At 41.4% G+C, this 23,593-nt stretch overlaps 1 protein-coding gene and 1 pseudogene across 1 annotated transcript in view; one reads left to right on the plus strand and one right to left on the minus strand.

Moving 5' to 3' along the window:
- Positions 1-23,593, plus strand: part of GUCY2F (guanylate cyclase 2F, retinal) — a 108,516-nt gene that overhangs the window by 37,645 nt on the left and 47,278 nt on the right. Inside the window, exons 4-8 of the mRNA XM_081792449.1 lie at positions 5,260-5,614; positions 7,005-7,089; positions 11,000-11,096; positions 16,013-16,144; positions 22,892-22,981. Coding sequence (XP_081648575.1) covers positions 5,260-5,614; positions 7,005-7,089; positions 11,000-11,096; positions 16,013-16,144; positions 22,892-22,981 — 759 coding nt within the window. The remainder of the gene's footprint in view (positions 1-5,259; positions 5,615-7,004; positions 7,090-10,999; positions 11,097-16,012; positions 16,145-22,891; positions 22,982-23,593) is intronic.
- LOC145714799 (U2 spliceosomal RNA) lies at positions 12,548-12,657 on the minus strand (annotated as a pseudogene).

Consider the following 23,593-nt stretch of genomic DNA (forward strand, 5'->3'; position numbering starts at 1 on the left):
TCACTCTCTCTCTCTCTTTCAAAATAAATAAATTAACTTAAAAATAAATAAAATTGGTACTTTTAGGTGCACCTCGCTGGCTCTGTGAGAGGAGCATGTGACTCTTGATCTTGGGGTCATTTGAGCCCTGCGTTGGGTATTGAGATTACTTACAAATAAAAAATCTTAAAAAAAAATTGGGACATTTACTTATTGGTCACAATTCAAGAGTGGGATGACGTATTTGAACACTACATTTCTGGGATGATATTACCAGAGTTCTGTGCTCCTCTTCTGAAATGCAAACAATAGCAGCGATCATGCATTCAATGCTTGCTCTGTACCCTCTAGTTAACAAAAATGGTCTTATCAAATCCTCAGATCAAGCCTTCAAATTATGTATTATTATCTCTATTTTATGGATGATGAAACTGAGGCTCAGGGTAACCTGCTCAAGGTCATACAACTGGCAAGTGGCAGAGCTGGGATTTCAACAATAATCTGCTACTGGAACCTGACCATTTAACCACATGTTAGCCTTTCACCGTGTCCCATGTCTAATGATTTACTCACAGTAATATTACTAAGTGACTAATGCTTTGATTTGAATGGGGTTTTCAGATTCTTTTCCTCTAACATAGGAGGTGATAGGGCTCTACCAGGACTCATGGAAACAGAACAATAAATTGGAATGGAGAGATTGAGGGTTGGAAGCCAGTGACAAATTTCCTAAATTAGTCTCAGGATGATTGGGCAAGGATGGTCACTTTGTACCTTTAAGTTTCGGCACAAAATAGACTTCTGAAGTATAGTTTTAGTGCCTGCATCCTTTACTTTTGCTGCATGCTTGTGTTCAGTAAACTTCTATTGGCTATAAATACATATTGCTGGAACACACATTTGGGATAATTTTTCCAAATGTGGCCTTATTTGACTAAGCAAAGGAAATCCTCTGGATTTCTCAGCAAGCCCAGGGGGGACCTTACACTCCTGCACCTATTGTTTTCTATTATCTTAAATAAAGGTGCCTGGCATGGGGATGGTTGGCTGAAGGGGATGTGGTTAGGACTGAATGAAGCATTCCAGGATAGGGCCCATGAGACAGCTGTCAGAAACTGTTGCCAGCAGCTTACATTGGCTACAATCGTCTTTGTGCATCATTCAATAAAAAATAAAGGTAATGTGTTCATGAGTATCATAGCAAACAGATTGGGTTATTTGCCATCTCTTGGCAAAGTCCAAGGATTGAAATCATTCATTGTTGGAGGTACTACCTTTAATAACAAGAGCTCAATTACCATTTGGTTTCTTGCTCTCTGAATGTGCCTGGATTTTTGTTCAAAAGTGATGTAGAAAAAAAAAGTGATGTTGCCATTTTGTCCTTCAAATGATATTTTCCAACCCAGGTATGTTTCAATGTATGCTTCTAAGGACAAAATGCCTTGGAAGCCAGTTTTGTGTGTTTCAAGCACAGTAAATCTGAACTGATGATAGTCAACTTAACAACAGCATGAGCCATTAAATTGAACAAATTTGAAAATCACTGCTCCTGACCCAGGCCTTGTTCTCTGGGATACTACACTCCAAAAAGCCTAGGATAGAGCTAGCTAATGTCACTGAAAAACAGTCAAGGGTAAGTTTCTATTGTCTTTCATTTATTCATAATTCAATCAGGTTCAGGTCTATACAACAGGCAAAACCAATAGACTGAGTCATGAATTGTTTCACCATTCTGGCCCGTGATGTCAACAAGGCCATGTACCTGACAGAAGCTCCGGCCAATCCTGTCTTGCTTCTTTGGAGCTGTAGTCAGAAGCCAGGACAGAGGTTGTGGGTAGTGTCCTTTCTTCCCCTGTCCCACCTTCTACCTCTTCTTTTTCTCATTATTTGTAGCAGCTGCAGCTGGAGACCTTTTGTGACCAATGCTAACAGACTGTGCATCTGACTTATGGGAAGGGGCCATTTCTACTGCTGAAAGGCTCAGTGGGTGAAACAGCAACACAGACCAGCTGGAACACAGATCTAAGCCCTCACAGTGAGAGTGGGCCATTGTGACTGTTATTTTTTTTTTAATTTTTATTTATTTATTTTGAGAGAGAGAGAGAGAGAGCACACACGAGCAGGGAGAGAGGGGCCAAGAAAGCGAGAGAGGGCCAGAGAGAGAAGGAGAGAGGGAATCCCAAGCAAGCTCCACACTGTCAGTGCAGAACCTGAAGTGGGGCTTGATCTCATGAACCGTGAGATCATGACCTGAGCTGAAATCAAGTCTGACAGATGCTCAACCCACTGAGCCACCCGAGCGCCCATGACAGTTCTTTTGCAACTGAATGCTGTTGTTATGCTATTATTAACCTATGCCCTTTCCTTTAGCTTCAGCTCCCTCTACCATACTTTTGTGGCTGTGGGTGTGTGGGCATGCGTGTGTGTGTGTGTGTGTGTGTGAGAGAGAGAGAGAGAGAGAGAGATGGTGGAGGCTAGAGTCTCCTGAAAAACAGGCTTCAGGTTTCAGTCATCTTGGAGAGTTGCTGTCAGTCAGCTCTAACAGGGGTCAATCCAAGAACACAAAGAGCAGCATAGCCTGGCCAGCTCAAAACCCTGTGAGATGGGTCAACTCAGAGGTGAGGGTGTTATTTTTAATAGTTTTAATCTTTGCTTTTGGCTGTAGGTAGATGCACTCTCCTTCCCAGAAGGTTCTGTGTCTTTCGAAACAGAATACTAGCATTTTCTCTGCTTTCAGGGGCTTGTTGCCCTGTGGTATTTTGCTCATTTTGTTTTACTAGTATTGATTTTATACCCCACCTTCCAGCTTGAACTTACTGTCATAACCCACCAAAGCCCCAGAAAACAGGTAGGTCTTGCAGAAATCCTAAAGACAATTAAATGGAGCATCTGAGAATGTCAAAGGGGGAGTTAGTGGAAACCCCTCAAGAGACCTCAGTGTGTGCTAGGCAACTAAATGTGGATGCCTTGGTGGCAGCACATGCCATCCATTCCCCACGCCTATTTATTTAAAAAAAATTTTTGTAATGTTTTTTGACAGAGAGAGAGAGAGAGAGAGAACACGAGTGGGGGAGTGGCAGAGAGAGAGGGAGACAGAATCTGAAGCAGGCTCCAAGCTCTGAGCTGTCAGCACAGAGCCCGATGCGGGGCTCAAACCCATGAGCCATGAGATCATGACCTGAGATGAAGTCAGACTCTTAACCAACTGAGCCACCCAGGTGCCCCAGAATGGAGTAGCTTTTAACAAAGATTGGGGAAGACTCCTAGAGGAAGCAGGAAGATTTGAGGTGAAAATCAGGAGCTCAATTGTGGGTACATTGAAATTTGACATCCAGGTAGAAATACCGGAGTGGGCAGTTGGCTTTTGAGTGTGAAATTTAGGAAACAGGTCTGAGATGGAAGTATAAATCTGAAATATATGGTATAGATGTGGCACTTAAAGCAAGGAGACCAGAAGAGATCACCAAAGGAATGAGTGTTGATAGGGAAGAGGACTAAGGATGGAACTGTTTAACATTCTAATGTTAAAACATCAGAAGATGAAGAAAAAAAACATGTACGGTCCAAACAAAAATGTCTGCAAGCTAAATTTGGTCCCTGTACTAGATCAGGTGTTAGGAAATTTCACAGAAGTTCATGCCGATAAAAGAACACAGGTAACACCTATTTCAATCAAAAATGCTAAACTAAGAAACAGAAAACGTGGGTTCTAGTCCTGATTTCATGTCCAAGTGAGTGACTTGGACAAATCACTAAACACCTTGGGTCTCCCTTTCCTGTCTAAAAAGAAAGACAGCTAGACCACATGATGTCCAAGGTTTAGACATTCATGCTTCTAGACATTTCAGGGAGGAAGAAACTGAAGCCCAGAGAGAGTGGATAAGTGACTTGCCCAACATCCTGGCAGTAGGAAGAGACCACAGGCCAGTGTGTCTTCTTCTATGTTGTTTTAAGCCCTGTGTGTATATTAGAATACCTGGGGAGCTTTTAATTATCGTGATTACTGGGTCCCAAACCTAACGTGTCTCATTTTGTTGATCTGGGTTGGGTCTGGCATTGGTGTTTTTGATACTACTTGGGTAACTGAAAACCCTCTGCTTTACACTAATGAGGCACGGCAGTGTCTCGCTAGTTGCTATACCTCTCTGCATCTTGACTTGTATTTCCAACATGAAAACGATTCACTCAATTTTAAACCCTTTTATTCAGATGAAGGTTGTTATAGGAGGATAGCTTTCTAGACCTTGTGAAACCTAAGTAGCAAGTATCAGCTTTCTCTGAAGCTCGGTAAAATGGCATGACCACAGCTTTCTTGAACTCCATCCTAGAAGTGAAATGTTATGGAAAACCATGAAGCCATGTCCTGGTGGGGTGGGGGGAGGAAGGAGGGAGGGATTGTTCTCTCTTTCTCCCTACCTTTTTGGAATAAAAATACAAGTTTGTTCCAAAAAATTTTTACTAGGTTAATTATCAGTGCATCGAACATAGTACACGAGTATTGTTGCTTTTACTATGTTTATATAGCAGGCAAAGTCATGTTGTCCACCTTGGAAGCCTTAATGCTTTACAGTGGCTTCTCACCAAAGCTTTGCCACTTTGGACACCAACATGAAGAAAAGGTTGCTTGATTAAAACTCGCATTCTCCATATGTTGCAACATTTGACTCTGTGTTTGTGGGTGCATATGTGTCAGTATGCATGTTTGCGTGTGTATGTGTGGGAGTATGTGCTTAAAACTGTATTCTAGTGTTCACTTCCTCTGAGGAGCATGTGTCTAGGAGAATAGCCACTTTGGACTAAGACAGGACACAGACTGTGTCCTGTGGAGACACATTATTTACAGTCTTCCCACACACACCTACCACTCTAGTAGTGTCAATAAAATGATTTTACCATGCATAATGCACTGGTAATTAACGTGGTAAATTTCCTCTGCATGCCTCTTGCTGATTCCATTCTTTTTTTTTTTTTAAGTGCCCTTTATAACTCTATATCACTTTCTTAGTTTAGGAGCATAAAAATATATTGTGTATTACTTGGTTTGCTCATAAAATTGTCATATTTGATATATTTAAAGATGTAAAGGCCTGGGGGAGAATAACAGAAAAATTCAGGGGAGAAACCAAGCAAGTCCTCTGAAACAATTATTTTTTTTCCTCTGGGTCTTCATAGTTCTCCATTCAGACGTGCAGCCCATAATAATGAACACAGGCTTGGAATACACTCTGAGATTGCTCTAGGGCGACCAGAGCTCAAGATAATTGTAATTTTTAAAAATAGGTTTCACCGTTGTTTGGAACCATCTACAATTCAATTTACTTTATCGCACAAGCCATGAATAATGCTATGAAAGAAAATGGACAGGCTAGTGCTGCCAGCCTGGTTCAGCATTCCAGAAACATGCAGTTCTATGGATTCAACCAGTTTATAAGGACAGATTCAAACGGAAATGGAATTGCAGAATATGTAATCCTGGACACCAACTGGAAAGAATGGGAACTCTATAGCACTTACACTGTGGACATGGAAACGGAGCTGCTACGGTTCAGAGGGACCCCCATCCACTTCCCTGGTGGCAGGCCCCCTCAAGCAGATGCAAAATGCTGGTTTGCAGAAGGGAAGATCTGTCGAGGAGGTAAGGAATGGAAAATCACTGGTAGTCAGCTTGGCTCAGCTTGGGTTACCAGGGAACCTCTTTAAGTGAAGGCACATTTTAATATTGGAACACTCATAGAATCAGTCATTTGTATTCAGGTCAGATAAACATCTTGGCGTTACAGGTAGTTAATTTAAAATAATGAGAACAATGAGAGGTACTTTGCAGCCTCAAATAATCATGCACGATTTAAAATCATACCCCCCCCCCCCAACTCCTTTTCAAAGGATCGGCCCTCCCAAAGAGGTTACTCTAATAGGAGGAAGGCATGAGTCTTCTCCTTGGTCTGTTGTTGACTATGACCTGTGATTGTTTCCACTGCCAGAAAGATTACCTACCCTTCCCCTGATGCATGCAAATCCTGTCAGTCAGGTCCCTCCACAGAAATCCTATTTCTATACCCTCTCCTCTCTGAACTCTCATTGGACTAAAAGTCTGTGCCTCACAGCTTAGCACAAAATTGCTTTTCAATTGTTTCTTGTGTATTGATTGTGTCTCCCCCTCCCAAATATACTGCTCCTGGAGGGCATAGCTAATAATTCTTAGCCTCTCCCACCACCCAACACAGTCGGCATCCAATAAATACTTGCGCTTTGATTGACTGATGGAACTCCTCTAGCTTGAGGAAGAGTGGAAAGTCCATCAAATCTCTGAGAATCAGGGGGGAACTTTAGAAGGACCCATATTATTCCTATGTGAGTGTACACCACACTCTTCTAAAACCAAATGCATCTATTTGATATGGGCTTCAATTTGTCTTTTGCTTGAGCATGACACACCCAAATACCTTTTCATTAGCATCATCATCTAGTTCCTTCTGAAATCTTAGTAATCCTCCCAAACGTTTAGGTTTTCTAGAGGCCAATTTACATCTTGATGAAACACTAATTATCAAAAACAGACTCACCCTTGAAGGACAAGTGCTATTATGTTTTTCATCTATAACTCACGAGGTCTATGGGCTCCCGTGAATTTAAAAGTTCTTTTATTTTATGAAGACAACATAATACTTACCCTTCACAGGTGAGATAACATATTTATTCTCAAGAACTTTATTGCCATCCAACTTAAATTAAGGTACTCAAAGTTTTCCATTCGTGGACTTTTTCCTCCAAAGAAACACCCGGGTCAGGCTTAATTCATGTGATTTGTTATTGTCAGAGTGGTGAGTGGTTTTGCTTCAGAACGGTGAAATTGCTTTCTGTGTCCATAAAGTCAACAAGACATACTGTGCTGTAGAAAAATGGAATTAAGTTAGGTAGATGTGGTTTGATTTTAGACTCACCAGAAAGCATGAGGAGTTGCTCCATGGTGCCCTTTACTTACAGCCTTTCTGAGATAATGCCATTCTTCCTCTTGTTCTCTACAGGCATCGACCCTGCCTTTGCCGTGATGGTCTGTCTCGCTTTGCTTATAGCCCTGTTGTCTATTAATGGATTTGCTTACTTTATAAGGTACATTTTTGTTCTTTTTGTATATGAAAGTACAAGATCATAATGGCTTTGTTAATATTTATTTCCTGGAAGTCATGTTTCAGTACAATTTCCTCATTACATGACCCACTGATTTTCCTTTTTTCCATGGTGATTTACCATCCCTACTGGCCCCATTTAGAGTGAAGTGTTTTCATGGTGCCAAGAATAACTTCCTCAGCTGTGTTGTCAGTGTTGTTGCCTGTGAGGAGATCTAACTCTCAACACTATTATGAAATAAGAGAATTAGTATTTTAGAGCTGGTTTACTACCTAGCTATGTTTCCTTTTCCACTGGCAGAGTCTCCTATACCCACCTCCTTCCCCCAAATGTATGGACAAATAGAAAACAGAATTGGGATGTTTTAACCAGCTCTAAGAATTACTCAGACTTTGGCTAGAATCCAGGAGTTCAGAATAATGGTCCTAACTCCCAGGATCGTAGCAGAGATTCAATAAACCTAAGTAAAACACCTGGAATAATACCTGACTCATAGTAGATGCTCAGTAAGTGGTCAAGTCTCCCCTCCTTCCCAAGCACATGGATTCTCCTGCTGATTGTTGGGAGCCCAGAATCCTCACTTTGCCACTCATGCCTTTTGCCCAGGGTGTCACAGTCCAGGTTTGTACTGTCCTTCTTCCTTGGACAAAAGCTATCCTAGCGGATCATCAACATCATCATTATCAAGTCTTTGTCTTCCTCCCTGAGATCCCGTGATAGGTGAGCAACTACTCTGATGAACTAATTCGGGATCAGGGGTAAATGGTTGAAGATGGCTTCATACATCACTCCTTTCTTATAACCTTCACATTTTAACAGATGAACCCTCCCCATATTAAGATGATTTGGGGAAAGTAAAAAATGAAATCAACCATGACCCTCCCATTTTACCCTTTCCATCCTACTAACCACACCTTTGTTATGTCTTTGCAAGAGTGGTCCTGACAAAAATATGACATCAATTTGGTAAGGAACGGAGTGGAGCTATTTTAGCAGGTTCCAAGAAAAAAAATGTCTAGAGTGTACTAAGCAGCTGTGGAAATTTGAACAAGACACTAAACCTTTCTTGGCCAGAATTTTCTCATTTGTAAAATGAAGGGATTGGATTAAGTGATCTTTAAGAGCCCTTCCAGCTCTGATGTTCTAATGAGTCTGTGAAATCCTGGACTGAAACTCTAACAGGTGTTAACTCTTAGTGTTTAGTATGTTGGCATCACTGTGAAAAACCATTATTCAATCTCCTCATATTAGAAACTTGATAAAACCATACAGAGTGGTATGTAGCTTATGAATTGTTAAAACATATTTGACAAAGACATGAGTTCAAAGGAAGTTTTTCTTTTAATTTCTGTGACTGTGAAATATCCCTGCTCAGAACAGAAATTTAATGTATTGAATTTAGCTGCTGCCAAAGACTAAAGGATTGAATTAACATCCTTAGATGCTTAGTGAAAATAAATGCCATCCAATCTAAAAGCTCCTCTCTCTAGGGAGATTTGAAGAGTAATGGGCTCTGGTTACCTAATGCCAAAACATCCCATGGCAAGGTGGAAAATGGAGTCACTCAGTTGCTTATGTTACTTGTCAGTCAACCCCCCACCTTACCCTCCATGACTGGCCTCCCTGGTCTTTCCCATGGAATGAACTGGTTCTTTGGGCTTAGCATAATGAGCTCAATCTGCAATTCTTTGGAAAGCAAGAAAAACAAGTCTTAAAAACCATGAGGGGTGTTGTTTGGAGCTTGTGGGCTGAAGGGCCAAGAAGACTAGAGAGGAAAATGATTGGAGAGGGACATGATTTGAGAGGAAAATGATTGGAGAGGAAAATGAGTTTGAGACAATTGGTACCTCAAGTGGTCACAGAAAACTCAGAGATGGGAGAGAGACACATCATTTGCCAGAGCCACTTGGTCGGTGGTTCTTCAGCTAACAAAGGACAAAAGATGCCCTCTCTTTGCTGCCTTCCTCCCTCTCTCTGCCCACCACGGCTGCAATCAGAAAAGCTGAGCGTCTGATGAGTTTCTGTAATAGATGGTGATTACTTGCAGGAGAGTGACTCTCTGTTCCTTCCCTTTCTGTGTGTTTTGATTGTTTAAGTTTTTTTTCTTTTTCAGAAGGAAAGACATGCAAAGAACCCAACCACCCCAAAACAAAGCATTCTTTGAACTTCTCCTTTCTCCCTGCTCTGAACCGGATTGCCTCGCCTTTCTATAAAGCTCTCCAGTGCTTTGTAATACTAATGATGATAATGATAATAATGAGCTCTTCTACTTTCATGGTGCTTCATGCTTTTCAGAGCACTTTCACATACATTATCTCATTTGATTTTCAAAACAACTCTGTAAAGTGGGTAATGCAGAACTATTATCCTGCTAGACAGATGAAGACACAGGGGCATGAAGAGGTTAAATTATTTATCTAAGGTCATCTGGCTAATTAATGACAGAATCTGCACTACACCCCAGGTCTGTGGACTGGGGAGTCCAGTTCTCTTTCTACTGGAGTGTGCTCTGGAGCATGGTTATTTTTACAGGTGTGCCTGCCTTAAGACAATTCACTACACATATGAAATAAATAAGTTAGGGAGCGATGCTTTACTTTGCCAAAAGATTCATGTGCTCTACCCAAGAATTCACTACAGGGCTCTTTTAATTTTCTCTGCAGGGTAGAAGCTCCCAGAGTGATAAGGGACATATTTGTTGGCAGGCAATTAGAAACACATTAATTGTTTGTTTACAAACCAGTGGAATTGCTGAGAAAAACCGTGTTGCTGATGCTTACAGCTACAGTGACATTGCAGAGTTCCTTAGAGCAACTTGACAAAGCATTTTGATTCAGTGGTTGTTTTCCTCACTCTGGCGCTGGCTTTAAAACATTCCACAGGGTGACCATTAAGGGGTTGTGGAAAAAGCAAAGCCAAACTGTTGCTGTCAGAGCCCCCAAGACAAAACAGAAGAAAACAACCACACAGACTAAATCCAAGGTACCCTCTGGGTCCTTGGGTTGCCGGGTCAGCTCAACTGAGATGACCTACCTGGATGCGTGGGTAAGGCATCATAAACTCTTATGTGTCTAGTAATTGATTTGTAGGAAATAATTACATTTGCTGCAAATTAATGGGCATGTTTGAAGAGAATCAGGTTTAAACTGTGTCTGTGTGATACTCAGACAAGAGACCAATTCAGTAAAAGAGAAAAAAAAAAAAACCCAGTCAGCCCACTTGTTTGGAATCATGTAGACAAAGCAACCAACTGATTGAATTTTTCCACTTTTCAACCTGTTGCTTTGGCAACGCATAGATGCAACTTTGCAAGACAAGGGGTCTTGTGGGCAGAAATCTGGGCCCACAGCCAAGGACCAAGGACTTGAGTGAGTCCCAGTGCTGCCTCAGGCTAGGGGATCTCACAATTTGCCTAATTTTGTTTTGTTTCTTTAATGTGTTTTTGCGTCTATAAAATGGAGATGAATGATTCTTGGATTGGGTATTATTAGGATATATACTATGGCATATGACAAAGGGTATTGGGCTCTATACAAGTATCACGAAGTGTTGTTTTGAATGTGCTCTTGATGAGGGATCACCATTTTATTAGTCTGACCTACCATCCCCATGCAGCATCCTCACCCTCCCCTTTCGATGCCTAACCCTAACCCTAACTCCCCTTTCAATACCATTTCGTTTCTCTCTTTTGCTCTTTGTAACTCTGCAAAAGTTTGAGAGAACCAGGGTTGTAGTTTCTCTTTCCTGTGGGTACTAAGGGAAAGATCTACATGTGGTTATTCTCTCCATGATCTTGTATATTTCTAAAACTTCTATCGTGGGGCAAATTTATCCTGGGTTTTCAAAAAAATATTCAGCCCCCTCTGACCCTCTGATTTTATGCTTATTTCAGGCGTCGTATAAATAAAATCCAGTTGATTAAAGGACCCAACAGAATTCTACTGACTTTGGAGGATGTGACATTTATCAATCCCCACTTTGGCAGTAAGGTAAGGAGCATCCCTTTCTCCTGATGCACTAATGTGGTATCCACCAGCCACAAATGACTATGGAGCACTGAACGTGTGGCTAGTCTGAATTGAGATGTGCTATAAGAGGAAACTACACACTGTATTTAGAAGAGTTAGTACAAAAACCTGTGAAATATCTCATTAAATGAAAAGCATATATTAATTACACGTCAGAATGATAATACTTTGGGATATATTGGGTTAAATAAAGCATATCATTAAAATTTATCTCACCTGTTCTGTTTTACTTTTTTTAAAGTTTATTTTATTTATTATGAAAAACAGAGAAAATGCGAGTGGGGGAGGGGTAGAGAGAGAGGAGAGAGTGAGAATATTAAGTGGGCTCTGCATCGTCAGCACTGAGCCCTACACAGGGCTCGAACCTACGAACCATGAGATCATGACCTGAGCTGAAGTTGGATGCCTAACCAATTGAGCCACCCAGGTGCCCCACGTTGCCATGTTTTTAAATGTGACTACTGGAAAGCTTAAAATTATATATGTGGCTCAGGTTACATTTCTACTGGATAGTGCTGTCTTAGAACAGTTTTGTGGAAGTGATGCAGTGCACTTTGAGCAATAGTGTAGTTTTGATTTCGTATAGTCCTTCTTTGTATATCTGAGCTCAACATTTGGTTGCTAGTTCCTCAAGGGCAGAGGTACATGTTTTCTTAATGTTCATCCATAGCACCCGACATATATGCTGATAGTATAACAGGTACTCGTAAAAGTCTGGTGAATGAATCAACTAGCGAAAGACAATGGAGAATCGTGGAGGTTTCTGTTATGTTCAGGATTGTGTTCTAACTAGCCCTCTTCACTGAATGTCCATTACTATGTTCTGGCCCTGGGCTATGCTTTGTGAGAGATGGCATGTGGTCCCTGCCTTCAAAGAAATTACTGTTAAGTCAGAGAGACAAATTATACCTCACAAGAGAGTTGATAGCTGCCATATTGCACAAAAAGACACTGGAAATATGGCAAACTTCAGAGGAGACATATCAATGGATGAAGGTTGTTTTAGAGACCCAGCTTTGGTGCTGGATCTCCAACAAGGATGGATAAGACTTGTCTAAGTCACAGGTCACAAATGGGTAACCAGTTTTCTTTGACCCTTATAGTCATAAACAATAGTAGCCAGTATTTTGATATTGTGGGATTAGGAATAAAAATCTGGATTTCTGGGTGTTTTTTAAATGTTTATTTATTTTTGAGAGGGGGGTGGTAGGAGCAGAGAGAGAGAGAGGGAGACAGATCTGAAGCAGACTCCAGGCTCCAAGCTGTCAGCACAGAGCTGGATGCAGGACTTGAACTCACAAACCGTGAGATCATGATCTGAGCCGAAGTCACTCAACTGACTGAGCCTCCGAGGCGCCCCTGGGTGGTTTTAAAGGTTTGAAGATCTGTCAACCTTGGGTATCATTGTGACAATTAGCTGGAACTCAGTAGTAGTTGCCCTTTTTCAATAGAGGACGTATCAGACATTAAATTGATAAGAACAGATACTACACTTGATCTTAGCCAAAAGGCCCAGTGCCCTTTTTGGAAGAAACATGCTATCTGCAGCTTGTCACAGTTCCCATCACCGTCTATGAGCTTCTACTCAGCGTATTTCATCAATTTGTAATTACCTTCCTGGCCCCTGTAGGCATCCTAAGCAGAGAAAACGGCATCAACCAAAGCTTGGAAAAAGAGAACGTGTAGGGAAGAATTTTGTCAACTATATCTAGTGATGGTAAAGTATGCCTCTTTGTGCCCAGTCTATGTGGCTAAAATGAAGACATTGGTTTTCTCAAATTCTAGTATTGTGGTAGCAGGATGTGAGGAGAGAATGTGAACACATCATATTGTCCCCAAGTGCTATTTATTAACTTTAGCTAAACCAGTGTACCAGATAAGAGAATAATTATTTCTGTGACCAAACTGATCATTTGCCTAAATGTGACACTGAAGGGTGTGCTCTAACTAGTTGGCTGTGTAGTTGGGATCAGATGAAACATTCAGCTGTTTAGTTTAATTCTCAATTACAACCCTAACCCTTACTTGTTTAAATCATCCAATTTTTTTGTAAGGTTGATATCATGTTCCTGGAAATGTATCACTGAAAGCCAACATTATCACTGTGGCTGAAAGCTACATTCCATCCTCATGTCATAAAAATGCATTGATGTTAGTCTCTATTTTTGAAGCCACCAGAGGACCCTGGGACTCATGACACTCAAATTTGTCTGGATGTGCCATTCTCAATATGCCTTGTACGAAATTTCCCACCTTAATTAGAAATGGTAGATGCCAAAAGTGCCAGTTCTGAAGCAATCCCAAAAGATAGCCCCACACTAAGGAAACAAGTATTCAATTCTAAGACAAAATATTTTATCCAGAAGTGGGGAATCAGTAGTAAAAGCAGATGATGAGAAGTCATTGTTCAAATGTAGCCAATGTACCAAAGTTATGGTCAAAAGCAATAAACCTATTTTTAAAATTCCTCCTTCTTTGGCAGTATCCATGTCAGAATGACAGTTCATGTTAATTGCCTACATGTTTTGGCTTTCAAGTGTTAGAACAACAAACACAAATCAATTTTGGGCTGAATTAGCCTCCTCTTTGTATAGGCCTTTCAGTAGTCCAGCAAAGTCTATAAAACCTCCACTTGTGCCTTCTCTCTTTCCTACTGAGACACAAAACATATTTGGGTTTCATGCTGGTTCTCACAAAATCACCATAATTAACAGAATAGTGCTACCTTCAGATGAACAAAATGCTTAAGTTTTAAAAATTTTGTTCATTATGATAGATCTTTTCTTTCTACTGGTGCATAAATTTTGATATAATGAGAGTAAAAAAACCCCACACCCAATCATCACCACTTTTCACCATATGAGTTTGAAAAATGAATAGCAACAGGGGTTGATAGCCTCATGGGGAATGCTTCTTTTTTTTTTTAAGAGACTTGTAAAAAGTTTTATTTATTTACTTTGAGAGAGAAAAAGCATAAGTGGGGGAGGGCAGAGAGAGAGAGGGAGAAAGAAAGAATCTCAACAAGGTTCTGCACTGTCAGCACAGAGCCTGAGGAGGGGTTTGAACCCAGGAACCAAGAGATTATGACCTGAACTGAAGTCGGATGCTTGACTGACTGAGCCACCCAGGCACTCTGGGAATGCTTCTTTTATTTTACACTATTTTGGTCCAAGTGGAAAAGGATGGCATTATCCTAGAACACAGCTCTTGGCCTCCAGATCCCTTTTGGCATTTGGCTTGTATCAGAGTTTCTGGTGGGAAAAGGTAGGGGAAGCATACATTTTCCTTAATTGCTGTGTGGTCACAAACTTGCAGCTGGCTGTGCCTAATCAGTCACGAAGCCAAGCCAAGAATTCCATCCAAATGGAATGTCTGAAAGTGTAAACTCTTGGTGAATATAAAATTAATTCAGTCTAGAAAAATTGGCAGGTCAGTAGAAGTCAGGTCAGGAAAGGAAGTTTTTAGAAGAAAGTAAAGCTGAAGCCCAAATGTATGTGGATTTTGGCAGATACTCTTGCTTTCTCCTTTGCCCCTTCATGGAGAGGTCTACGTCTCAATATACAGATCCAGGTGCTCCTGCTGAGATGTGAAAATAAAGAATGAAAGAGAAGTAGATTCCTTCCTGGCCTTGCTCTGTTGAGGAGAGTTCAGGTTTATGCAAGGGTTATGTGAAGAGTCAAGTTTTACATCTTGTCTAAATCGCAAGCTGTTGGGATTTCAACACATTAGGGGCTGGGTATAGTTTGCTATTACCTTGGACCTTTGTGATAGTCCCATATTGATAGAACTAACTTAAACCAGGGCTAAATCAACCGGCGATCTTCAGTTAATCAAAGACCATTAGGAGCAGAGTATGTGAAAGTACTTAAGATTAATTTGTATTGGCAAGCAAGAGTGTTAGATGTGAAGCACGATGTGTTAGGAAAAACACGAGATCAGGAATTATAACATCACATTCTTCTTCCAGTCCCTATATCCCTCACTAGGTCTCTGTTTCCTCGTAGAATGAGGGTGTTAGAGTTGGAGGCGGTCACTAGCCTAGACAATACCGAATGTAACTGCTATCTCTGAATTGCTGTCATTCTAAGGAAGGCATATTTGGACACATGGAGAAGAGGAGGAACCTGTTGATTTATTATTTCTTCATGTGAAATAAGTCTGCTGGTTTAGGTGAGGACAAAGATGTTCAATTTTAAAGGTTAACACAGATTGCAGATAACTCTTCCTCATGTCATTCGACTGTGTACTTCCTAGTCCTCTCTTACCAGACTTATGTGGACAAGTTAACAAATCAAGGAATAAGGAATCTGGCCTCTTTAAGCATCAGACTTATAAATCATGGGCAGATGATCTACTCACTCTCTACCATCTTATTGCCTTCTGGGATACCTTCTGCCATTAATCTTGCCTGCACAAAGAAGGATGCCATTGAAGATGGTATAGCGAAAAGAGCCAGGCCTGAGAGCCAGAAGGATGGGATTGTGTCCTAGTTCTGCTATTGATTTTTTTTCACAATGTGAGATGTTTATCTTCTTCTTATTTTTGTCTATAAAATGAGGGTCCCAGATTAAATTGTGTCTGCCACTCTTTCTTGCCCCCTAAATCTATGATTCTAATCTTCTCTAGGAGACGGAAGTGCCTGTAAACATTTACCTTTCTTTTGTGGTATATGGAGGTGAACATGGTAGCAATCCTAGCCGAAAAAAATTTGTGTGGGGGATAGTCAAAATTAATCTTATGTTTACAGAGTTCAACTCATATAGTTACTTTCTGAGGAATAAAAAAGAAAAGGAAATGCCAGATAAGCACAGTATCTATACCATAGCTTAATGTTTTGTCCTAAATCATATAACCTTTTTTTCCTACTCTTTTCACAGAGAGGAAGTTGTGCCAGTGTAAGCTTCCAGGTCACCTCAGAAATCCAAACTGGGTGGTCCCCAAGGCTCTCCTTTTCTTCAGGGAGTCTAACTCCAGCTACCTATGAAAACTCCAACATAGCAATTTATGAGGTAGGATATCCAAGAGCTATCTAATCTGCTTCCTTCTTGGGTTTTAAAATGAGACAGTGATTTACAACTTAGTCTTTGGGTGAATATATTGAGGCTTTTGGTAAGTCTTTCCAGTGTTTGGTTTGTTATCCACTTTTGGACTTGTTTGGCTTACATTTTGGACAACGATTTTCCTCAGCAACTAATCTAGTTACTTATATAACTTCATCAATCTTTCAACTCCATCTATTTACTGTGCATGTGAAAAAATGTTGGTGGATTCAAATACTTAACCATGTCACTCATTCTAGGAGATATGGGTGTAATAATAGAAGAAATGACTTCCTCAGTCAATGGTTTGCAATGGAGTGTCTAGAAACATGTTTGTGTAGAGTAGAGTTTTGGGCAAACCCTACCCTTCAAATTCTAGTTGTTCTTCTGATGCCTGTCATCTTTGGATATTACTGAAATCTTTTAAAAATCATTTATTTGTTTCTTTTTCTCAGCCTGTGCTGCCTTCTGGAGTAATGGGTTACCTTCTGCTGTGTGAAATGGAAATCTTTTTGAAAATTTTCACTTAAGTTTCTGTCTTTCAAGGTTTAAGAGGCCACCCCTGACCCCTTGTTCTAAGATACTGGAATTTGGCAACCAGAACATATCTTGCATCAGTTGGAGAGATGAACTGTTTCTTCTCAGCAGGAAAGAGTTAAGCAGGGGGTAAAAGGGAAACTAGTCCCTCCTAAGTGATGCCTTCCCAGTGTGGTTTCCTTGTTTTGTTTGAAGATACTCCCAATAGAAGCAAACACTTTCAACTTCAATAGTAATTACAAAGAAAGTCCAAAACAGGACAGAATTAGTTTTTAGATAGTCCAACATATTGAAATTTCCAAGTGAGTGTTCCCCTCCATTGGCTAAATAATTGACAGAGGCCTAAAACACCAAGATCGGCATGATGTATATTTGCTCAGTGTACCTGAGTACTTTGACTTAAATTTGTAGCAGGAAACCTCTGGATCTGGCCTTGAAGCCAATTTAATCAATGAGGAGATTTGCTTCAGATTAAGCTTGTGGTATTATGGAATTGACAGCTCTACTCTCTGAAAGACCAAAAGCAAGATAATTACATAGATTTAAAAAAATGTTTATTTATTTTGAGAGAGAGAAAAAGAGAGAGGCAGAGAGAGGGAGAGGGAGATTCCCAAGTAGGCTCCGTGCTGTCAGTGCAGAGCCTGATGCCGGGCTCAATCTCATAAACTGTGAGACCATGACCTGAGCCAAAATCAAGAGTCAGATGTCTAACTGACTGAGCCATCCAGGCACCCCTACATAGCTTTTGAGTGTCAAATTCAGTGAGCTGATGGCTTTATGAAGATATTGACACCTCTAACATTCTGAAATATGCTCAATAATCCAAAGTGGTATCTAGGTTTTTCATCTGTAAAATGAGGGATGGAACTGTGCCTAGGCTTCATCTTCAGTGACTCTGATTCTATGGGGTAAGCTCAGGCATTGGTATATTTTTCTTTCTTTCTTTTTAAAAATCTTTAATGTTTATTTTTAAGAGAGAGAGAGACAGAGACAGAGACAGAGTGCAAGCAGGGGAGGGGCGGAGAGAGAGAGGGCAACACAGAATCCAAAGCAGGCTCCAGGCTCTGAGCTGTCAACATAAAGTCTTATGCGGGGCTTGAACTCACGAGCCGTGAGATCATGACCTGAGCGGAAGCTGGAAGCTTAACCAACTGAGCCACCCAGGCACCTCTGGCATTGGTATATTTTTAAAGTTTCCCTGTGTGCAGCCAGGGCTGGGAATTGCTGGACTAAGAGATCTCTAAGGCCTCTTCTGGCTCAGATATGCTATGATTCCCTGATTCTGTAGAAGAATTTATGTGTTGAATTGTGGTTTGTTTTATTTGGTGGAGATGGAAGGTTATAGTGTAGAATTGAGAAGGGAAAAAATAAACCTCTGGAGGTAACTGGCCTTTAAGAATCTGTCAGATATTTCCCCATTTCGGAAAGAGGCAGAAAGTTGAGTTAGTTCCCATAAATGACTGTTGGTCGGTCAGATCATGAGTATTTCTGAACTGTATAGGCCAAAGGGGGCCTTTATCTGCACAAAAGGAGGGTGTTAGTGAGAATAATACCACACCATGCAGTCAAGATTAGGCTGATGGCAGGGTGCGAAGGAAGACAGCGGAAGCTGGAAAACTGCCTGGCAAAGGCTGAAGAGGACTCTGGGAGGGAGTGTAAGTTAATTGAATCAACAGATCAAACAAAGCGGTTCAGTGTGCCTTCTGAAATGGTCCTCTATTAAGAGTGTTTTAAAGAAGATTCATTATCTAGTTTCTATTTAAAATAAATCAGGTTTTCAAAAGAATTGTTATTGGAAGACCTGCATGTTCCAGATAACGTGCCTGGAGTAGCAGACAGCTAATACTAGCAAAGGACAGCCTTCTCTAGGATGTGCCATAACATTGTGCAACACTGACACAAATTCGCACTTGGATTACGTGCAGAGTTGCATAAGGAACTGCACCAGAAAATCAGCCCTTATTTCATAGATCCTCTTTGAGATAGGAGAAGAAAGCCAGATGAGCAGCCCGCTGGGGAGAGAGAATGTGAATCGCAGATACAGTGGGAACATGTCATGATCCGCTCTAATAGCCCCCACGGTGTAGGGGAGAGGGGTGAGGCAGGCATTAATGCAACCCTGATACACTAGGCGAGAACCTATTGAACTTATCCTCCCCCTTCATCTCTGACTCGTTCTGCCTCTCAGCCTCTCCCTGTGTTTTCCTCCTTGTCTCATTTCTGTCTCTCCACTGCACACCCTCCCCATGCATCTTCCTTTCCCAGAGCCTCTTTTCTTCTATTTTCCCACCTTCTTTTCTTTTAAAAGTTTATTCATTTTGAGAGAGAGAGAGAGATCGGAGGAAAGCAGAGACAGAGAAGGGGAGAGAGAGAGAATCCCAAGCAGGCTCCACACTATTAGCACAGAGCCCAACTCAGGGTTGAATCCACAAACCGTGAGATCATGACTTGAGCCTAAATCAAGAGCTGGACGCTTAACCAACTGAGCCACCCAGGAGGCCTTCCCACCTTCTTCTATATCGCTTATACCTCCCTCTCCCACCCCCCTCTGCTTTCCACCAACCATCTCTCTCATCACAGAATTGTCCAGCTCTTTCAATAAGAAAACTGGGGCTCAGGCTGATTAAGTGGCTGCCCTAAGGTCACCCCTGAATTTGAGGCAGAGCCAGGTCTAGGACCTCATTCTCTTTTTTAATTTTTTTTATTAAAATTTATTAATTTTTGAGAGACAGAGAGAGAGCACGAGCTGGGGAGGGGCAGAGAGAGAGGGAGACACAGAATCTGATACAGGTTCCAGGCTCCAGCTGTCAGCATAAAGCCCGATGCGGGGCTCAAACCCATGAACTATGAGATCATGACCTGAGCTGAAGTCAGATGCTTAACCGACTGAGCCACACAGGTGTCCCAGGACCTTGTTCTCTTGACTCTTAGTTAATGCTCCATGGCCTTAGTGCAAAACTGATGGACTTTAAATTACTTCTAAAAAGTTTAGTGGGTAGAGTTTGATGTTTCTTCTTCTTAATTAAAAAGTGAATGATGAATGAACTATTTTATCATTCTTTCTCTTAAAAGAAAAAAACAAAACAAATAGTGTATGTGTGGTGAAGATAAAACCTGCCCATTTCCTTCCGTTTCCTCATTATTCATGAAGTAGGACACACACAGACTCAATAAAAATTTGCTTATAAAGTTTGTGAGAATTATTTAAATCTTAAACACACACAAATCCCCCAAACCAAAGAAAGCCCATGAGAGAAAAGAGCAATCAAGTGGAAAGTGGAAGACCTTGGTCCTGTTACTACCTAGCCTTCTGACCTTGGGCAAGTCATTTAATCTCTTTGGACTTTAGTTTCTTTATCAAAATATGGATGGAGTAGAATAGGGATATCCAAGACCCTTTCCAGCTCTCAAATTTGGTGATTTGGCTGGGAAAAAAAGCTCTGCTTAACTCTCTCTAAAAGCTAATAAGTCAGAGAGAAGGCTAACCCATGTCTATAATATGGCTGACTCCAGGAAGAAGGTATCAGGTACTGGGTTTTGGCAGAGTCTCAGTACTGATGTTCAGGTTGTGCACTGCACAAGGGCACCATGTCTAAGAGGGTGCTATTCACATTATAGATGTATACTAAGTTATATGAGAGTGGTGAAGGAATGGGCAAAGAGGTCCTGGCCTCCCAGCCTAGCTCTGGAACGAGGTGGGTGGGGGGTGGGAACTTCTTATACCTACATTTATACTAGCACACTTGACTATGAACATAATCACTGGTAAACATATGTGCACCTGATTATATGCTATCTTGACTATTCCCCCAGGAGTTTCTTGAGGTCATTCCTGTCTCCTGCCTAATAGCTTTGGAAGTCCAATTTCAGCTTCTCACCTCCACCCTTATAGCTTGACTCCAAACCTGACAAAGAAGCTCTGGGGCTTGGTGGTATGCAGAGTATCCATGCTGCTAGTGGAATGTGTTCCCTGGTATCTGGAGGATGTATGAGTAAACAGGAGTGTGGCACGTGCATGTATGTATACAGCCAGGGCTCCTGCCCAACATCACAGGGCTGCCACAGGCTGTAAAAGAATATTCTCACATATCTATTTTTTTACTTGAGGGAAAGCACCCCCTTTTTTTTTTACTGTTTATTTTTGAGAGAGAAAGAGAGACAGAGTGTGAGTGGGAGAGGGGCAGAGAGAGAGGGAGACAGAATCTGAAGCAGACTCTGAGCTAAGCAGGCTCCAGGTTCAGAGCTGTCAGTACAGAGCCTGATGTGGGGCTCGAACCAATGAACTGTGAGATCATGACCTGAGCCAAAGTCAGACACTTACCTGACTGAGTCACCCAGGCGCCCCGAAAGCACCCTTTCTAATTAGCACAAAGGTGCAATAACAACAAATAGTGACCATGGCCTGAGTAATATAGTTGCAAAGATGGTGGGAAGCTTTATTGTCCATTGGTATATCCCACACATTTGCTGATTTTGTGAATTCCCAATTAGAATTTTTTTCTTTGAGCTTAAACTTTGGCTTTGATCCTTCTAAAGGGCAAAGTCCTCTGAAGGCTAAAACTTAGAGCTCATGTCTGGCCCTCATGACTTCTATGATTAAATAAGTAAGTATGTTGGTGCTGAGTGGCTCAGTAAGTTAGGCATCCGACTTCGGCTCAGGTCCTGATCTCAGGGATTGTGAGTTTGAGCCCTGTGTTGGGCTCTGCACTGGTGGTGCAGAGCCTGCTTGGGATTCTCTCTCTCTCCCTTTCCCCTGCTTGTGCACTCTCTTTCTCTCTCAAAATAAATAAACTTTAAGTAAGTGTGGGGTGGAGCTTGAGAATTGGCCTTTCTAACCGGTTTCCAGGTGATCACGAGGCAGCTGGTCTGGGGCCACACTCACGGAATTTCTGAGCAAGAGTCTAGGAAGGCTGCCTTTCGTGCTCGACCATTCTGCTGCAGACAGACGCTGATCCTGGACTGCCTTGCTAGGCTCTGTGGGTGCTGAGCCTGGCTGGCACAGTTTTGTCCAGTGGCTGAAGGCCTCTAGTTAAAGGGTTTCAAGCTCCTTGGCTAAAAGATGCCCTGTAACACAAAGTGCAGGCGAGTAACTCAGATGCCTGCAGCTCCCATTATTAGCCTTTGCCTCTGGCAGGTCTCCAGATGCAGTGCCACAGCCGGATATATTCCTTAATAAGAGAGTGGTTACACTCTCTTATTCTTGGAATTTGACTGCACAGAGCTCTCTGCTTTATTATCTCCACTCGATGACAAATTGGTGCAGCCTGAAATGGAATCTCCAGGCTATAGGTAATAGATGTGAAAGCCCTTCGAAGAGTAAAGAGCGCTGTGCAAATGTAAGGCATTATTATTATTATGGAGAAAAAGGGATCTATATTTGTATTGCTTTTTCAAAAAATTTGGGTCGGACAGAAACTAAATAGGGCTTGATGACTGATGAATCCTTGAGGCTATGCACATAGAGGAAAGTTATCTATCAGGCCCTGGTGTTAAAGTGAAGACAATAAGATAATTGTTGGTTTTTGACTTGACCACAGCCTTAGCAATAGGTGCTTTGTGGTTCAAAAGTCAAAAGGACTTCTGGAAGAGTCTAGATTACTCCTATTACCACGGTGGTACATGTGTGCATCCAAATAAGAAATGTTTAATGTACATTTAAGCCAACTGGTTTATGATTGAAGCATAAGTGTTCCCCCAAAATGGCCTGTCCCATGAGAGAAAAATGGATCAAGGTAAATGCAGACAACATTTGCTGCATTCTGTCTCCTGCCCTACATCTCCCAACACAGATGCCTCGAGGCAGTAAGAATGACAACCATCACCATTAATTGCAGAGAACCTGATGCTACATCACTTAGCTATGAATAAAGGAAATGACCTAGCACTTCCTGCAGTTATTGAAGGGAGGCATTGTGGAGAGAGGTATCATTGCTTTTCTGGGGTCTGCATACCTGCAGTGGTTTCCCTGTCTTTAGTTAGTTGGAGCTTTTACATTTAACTTCTCTGCATGGCCTCATTTTTACCTCAAACACAGAGTGTCCGTGTGGTGGAGGGTAATGGGGAAGGAACAAAGCGTGTTTGAGTTGATGGTCAGATTAAAAACCCTGCGTATGGAAGGGCCTTTGCTCTGAAGGTGTTGGCAACTAAGTCTTATCACCCCTCTCTTCCTTTTCTTTCTAGGGTGATTGGGTGTGGCTGAAGAAGTTCCCCTCTGGAGGTTTTGGAGACATTAAGTCCATTAAAGCATGTGCAAGTAATATGTTTGAAATGGTATGAGAAACCCTCATTTACCTACTCAAACCAATCCTTTTTCCAGAGCAACGAACACCAGCTGTTAGGAAGTCCCCTTAACAAATCAGTGCAGGGAAACTGCAGGATTGCTATTGGCTTGATATGACTGGGTGATGCTGTGAAGGAAGAATGTATGGACTCTGAAGTCAAAGGGACATGAAGGATTCAATTCTCAGCTCTACCAGTTAAGAGCTGTTTTAACTTGGGCAAGTCACCTACATTCCCTGGGCCTTACTTTCCTTGTTTGTAAAAAAAAAAAAAAAGTATATTAATGTTTACTTCCCAAGGGTTGGTGTGAGGATTAAAAGGGAGAATACACATAAAGAATCTTGCACATTTCCTGACATATAGCTTCTTTGTAAGATAGTAGCTATTATGATTAAGTAGACAACCCACAATTATTCAAAATCTTCAGTTGCCAGGCCTGGAAATGTCATTGTGTGATTATTACTTGCATAAGAAAAATGGTTGCCCCAGTCCCACTAATTATGTTTAAAGAGTCCTTAGATGGTTTGTTTAAGGAAGCAGTGTGTAGATATGTCAGGGGTGATGATGACTCCTCCCAAACATTTTTTAAAAATTTATTTGAGA

This window comes from Panthera onca, chromosome X, assembly GCF_046562875.1.
Source record: "Panthera onca isolate mPanOnc1 chromosome X, mPanOnc1 haplotype 2, whole genome shotgun sequence".
Classification (NCBI taxonomy): domain Eukaryota; kingdom Metazoa; phylum Chordata; class Mammalia; order Carnivora; family Felidae; genus Panthera; species Panthera onca.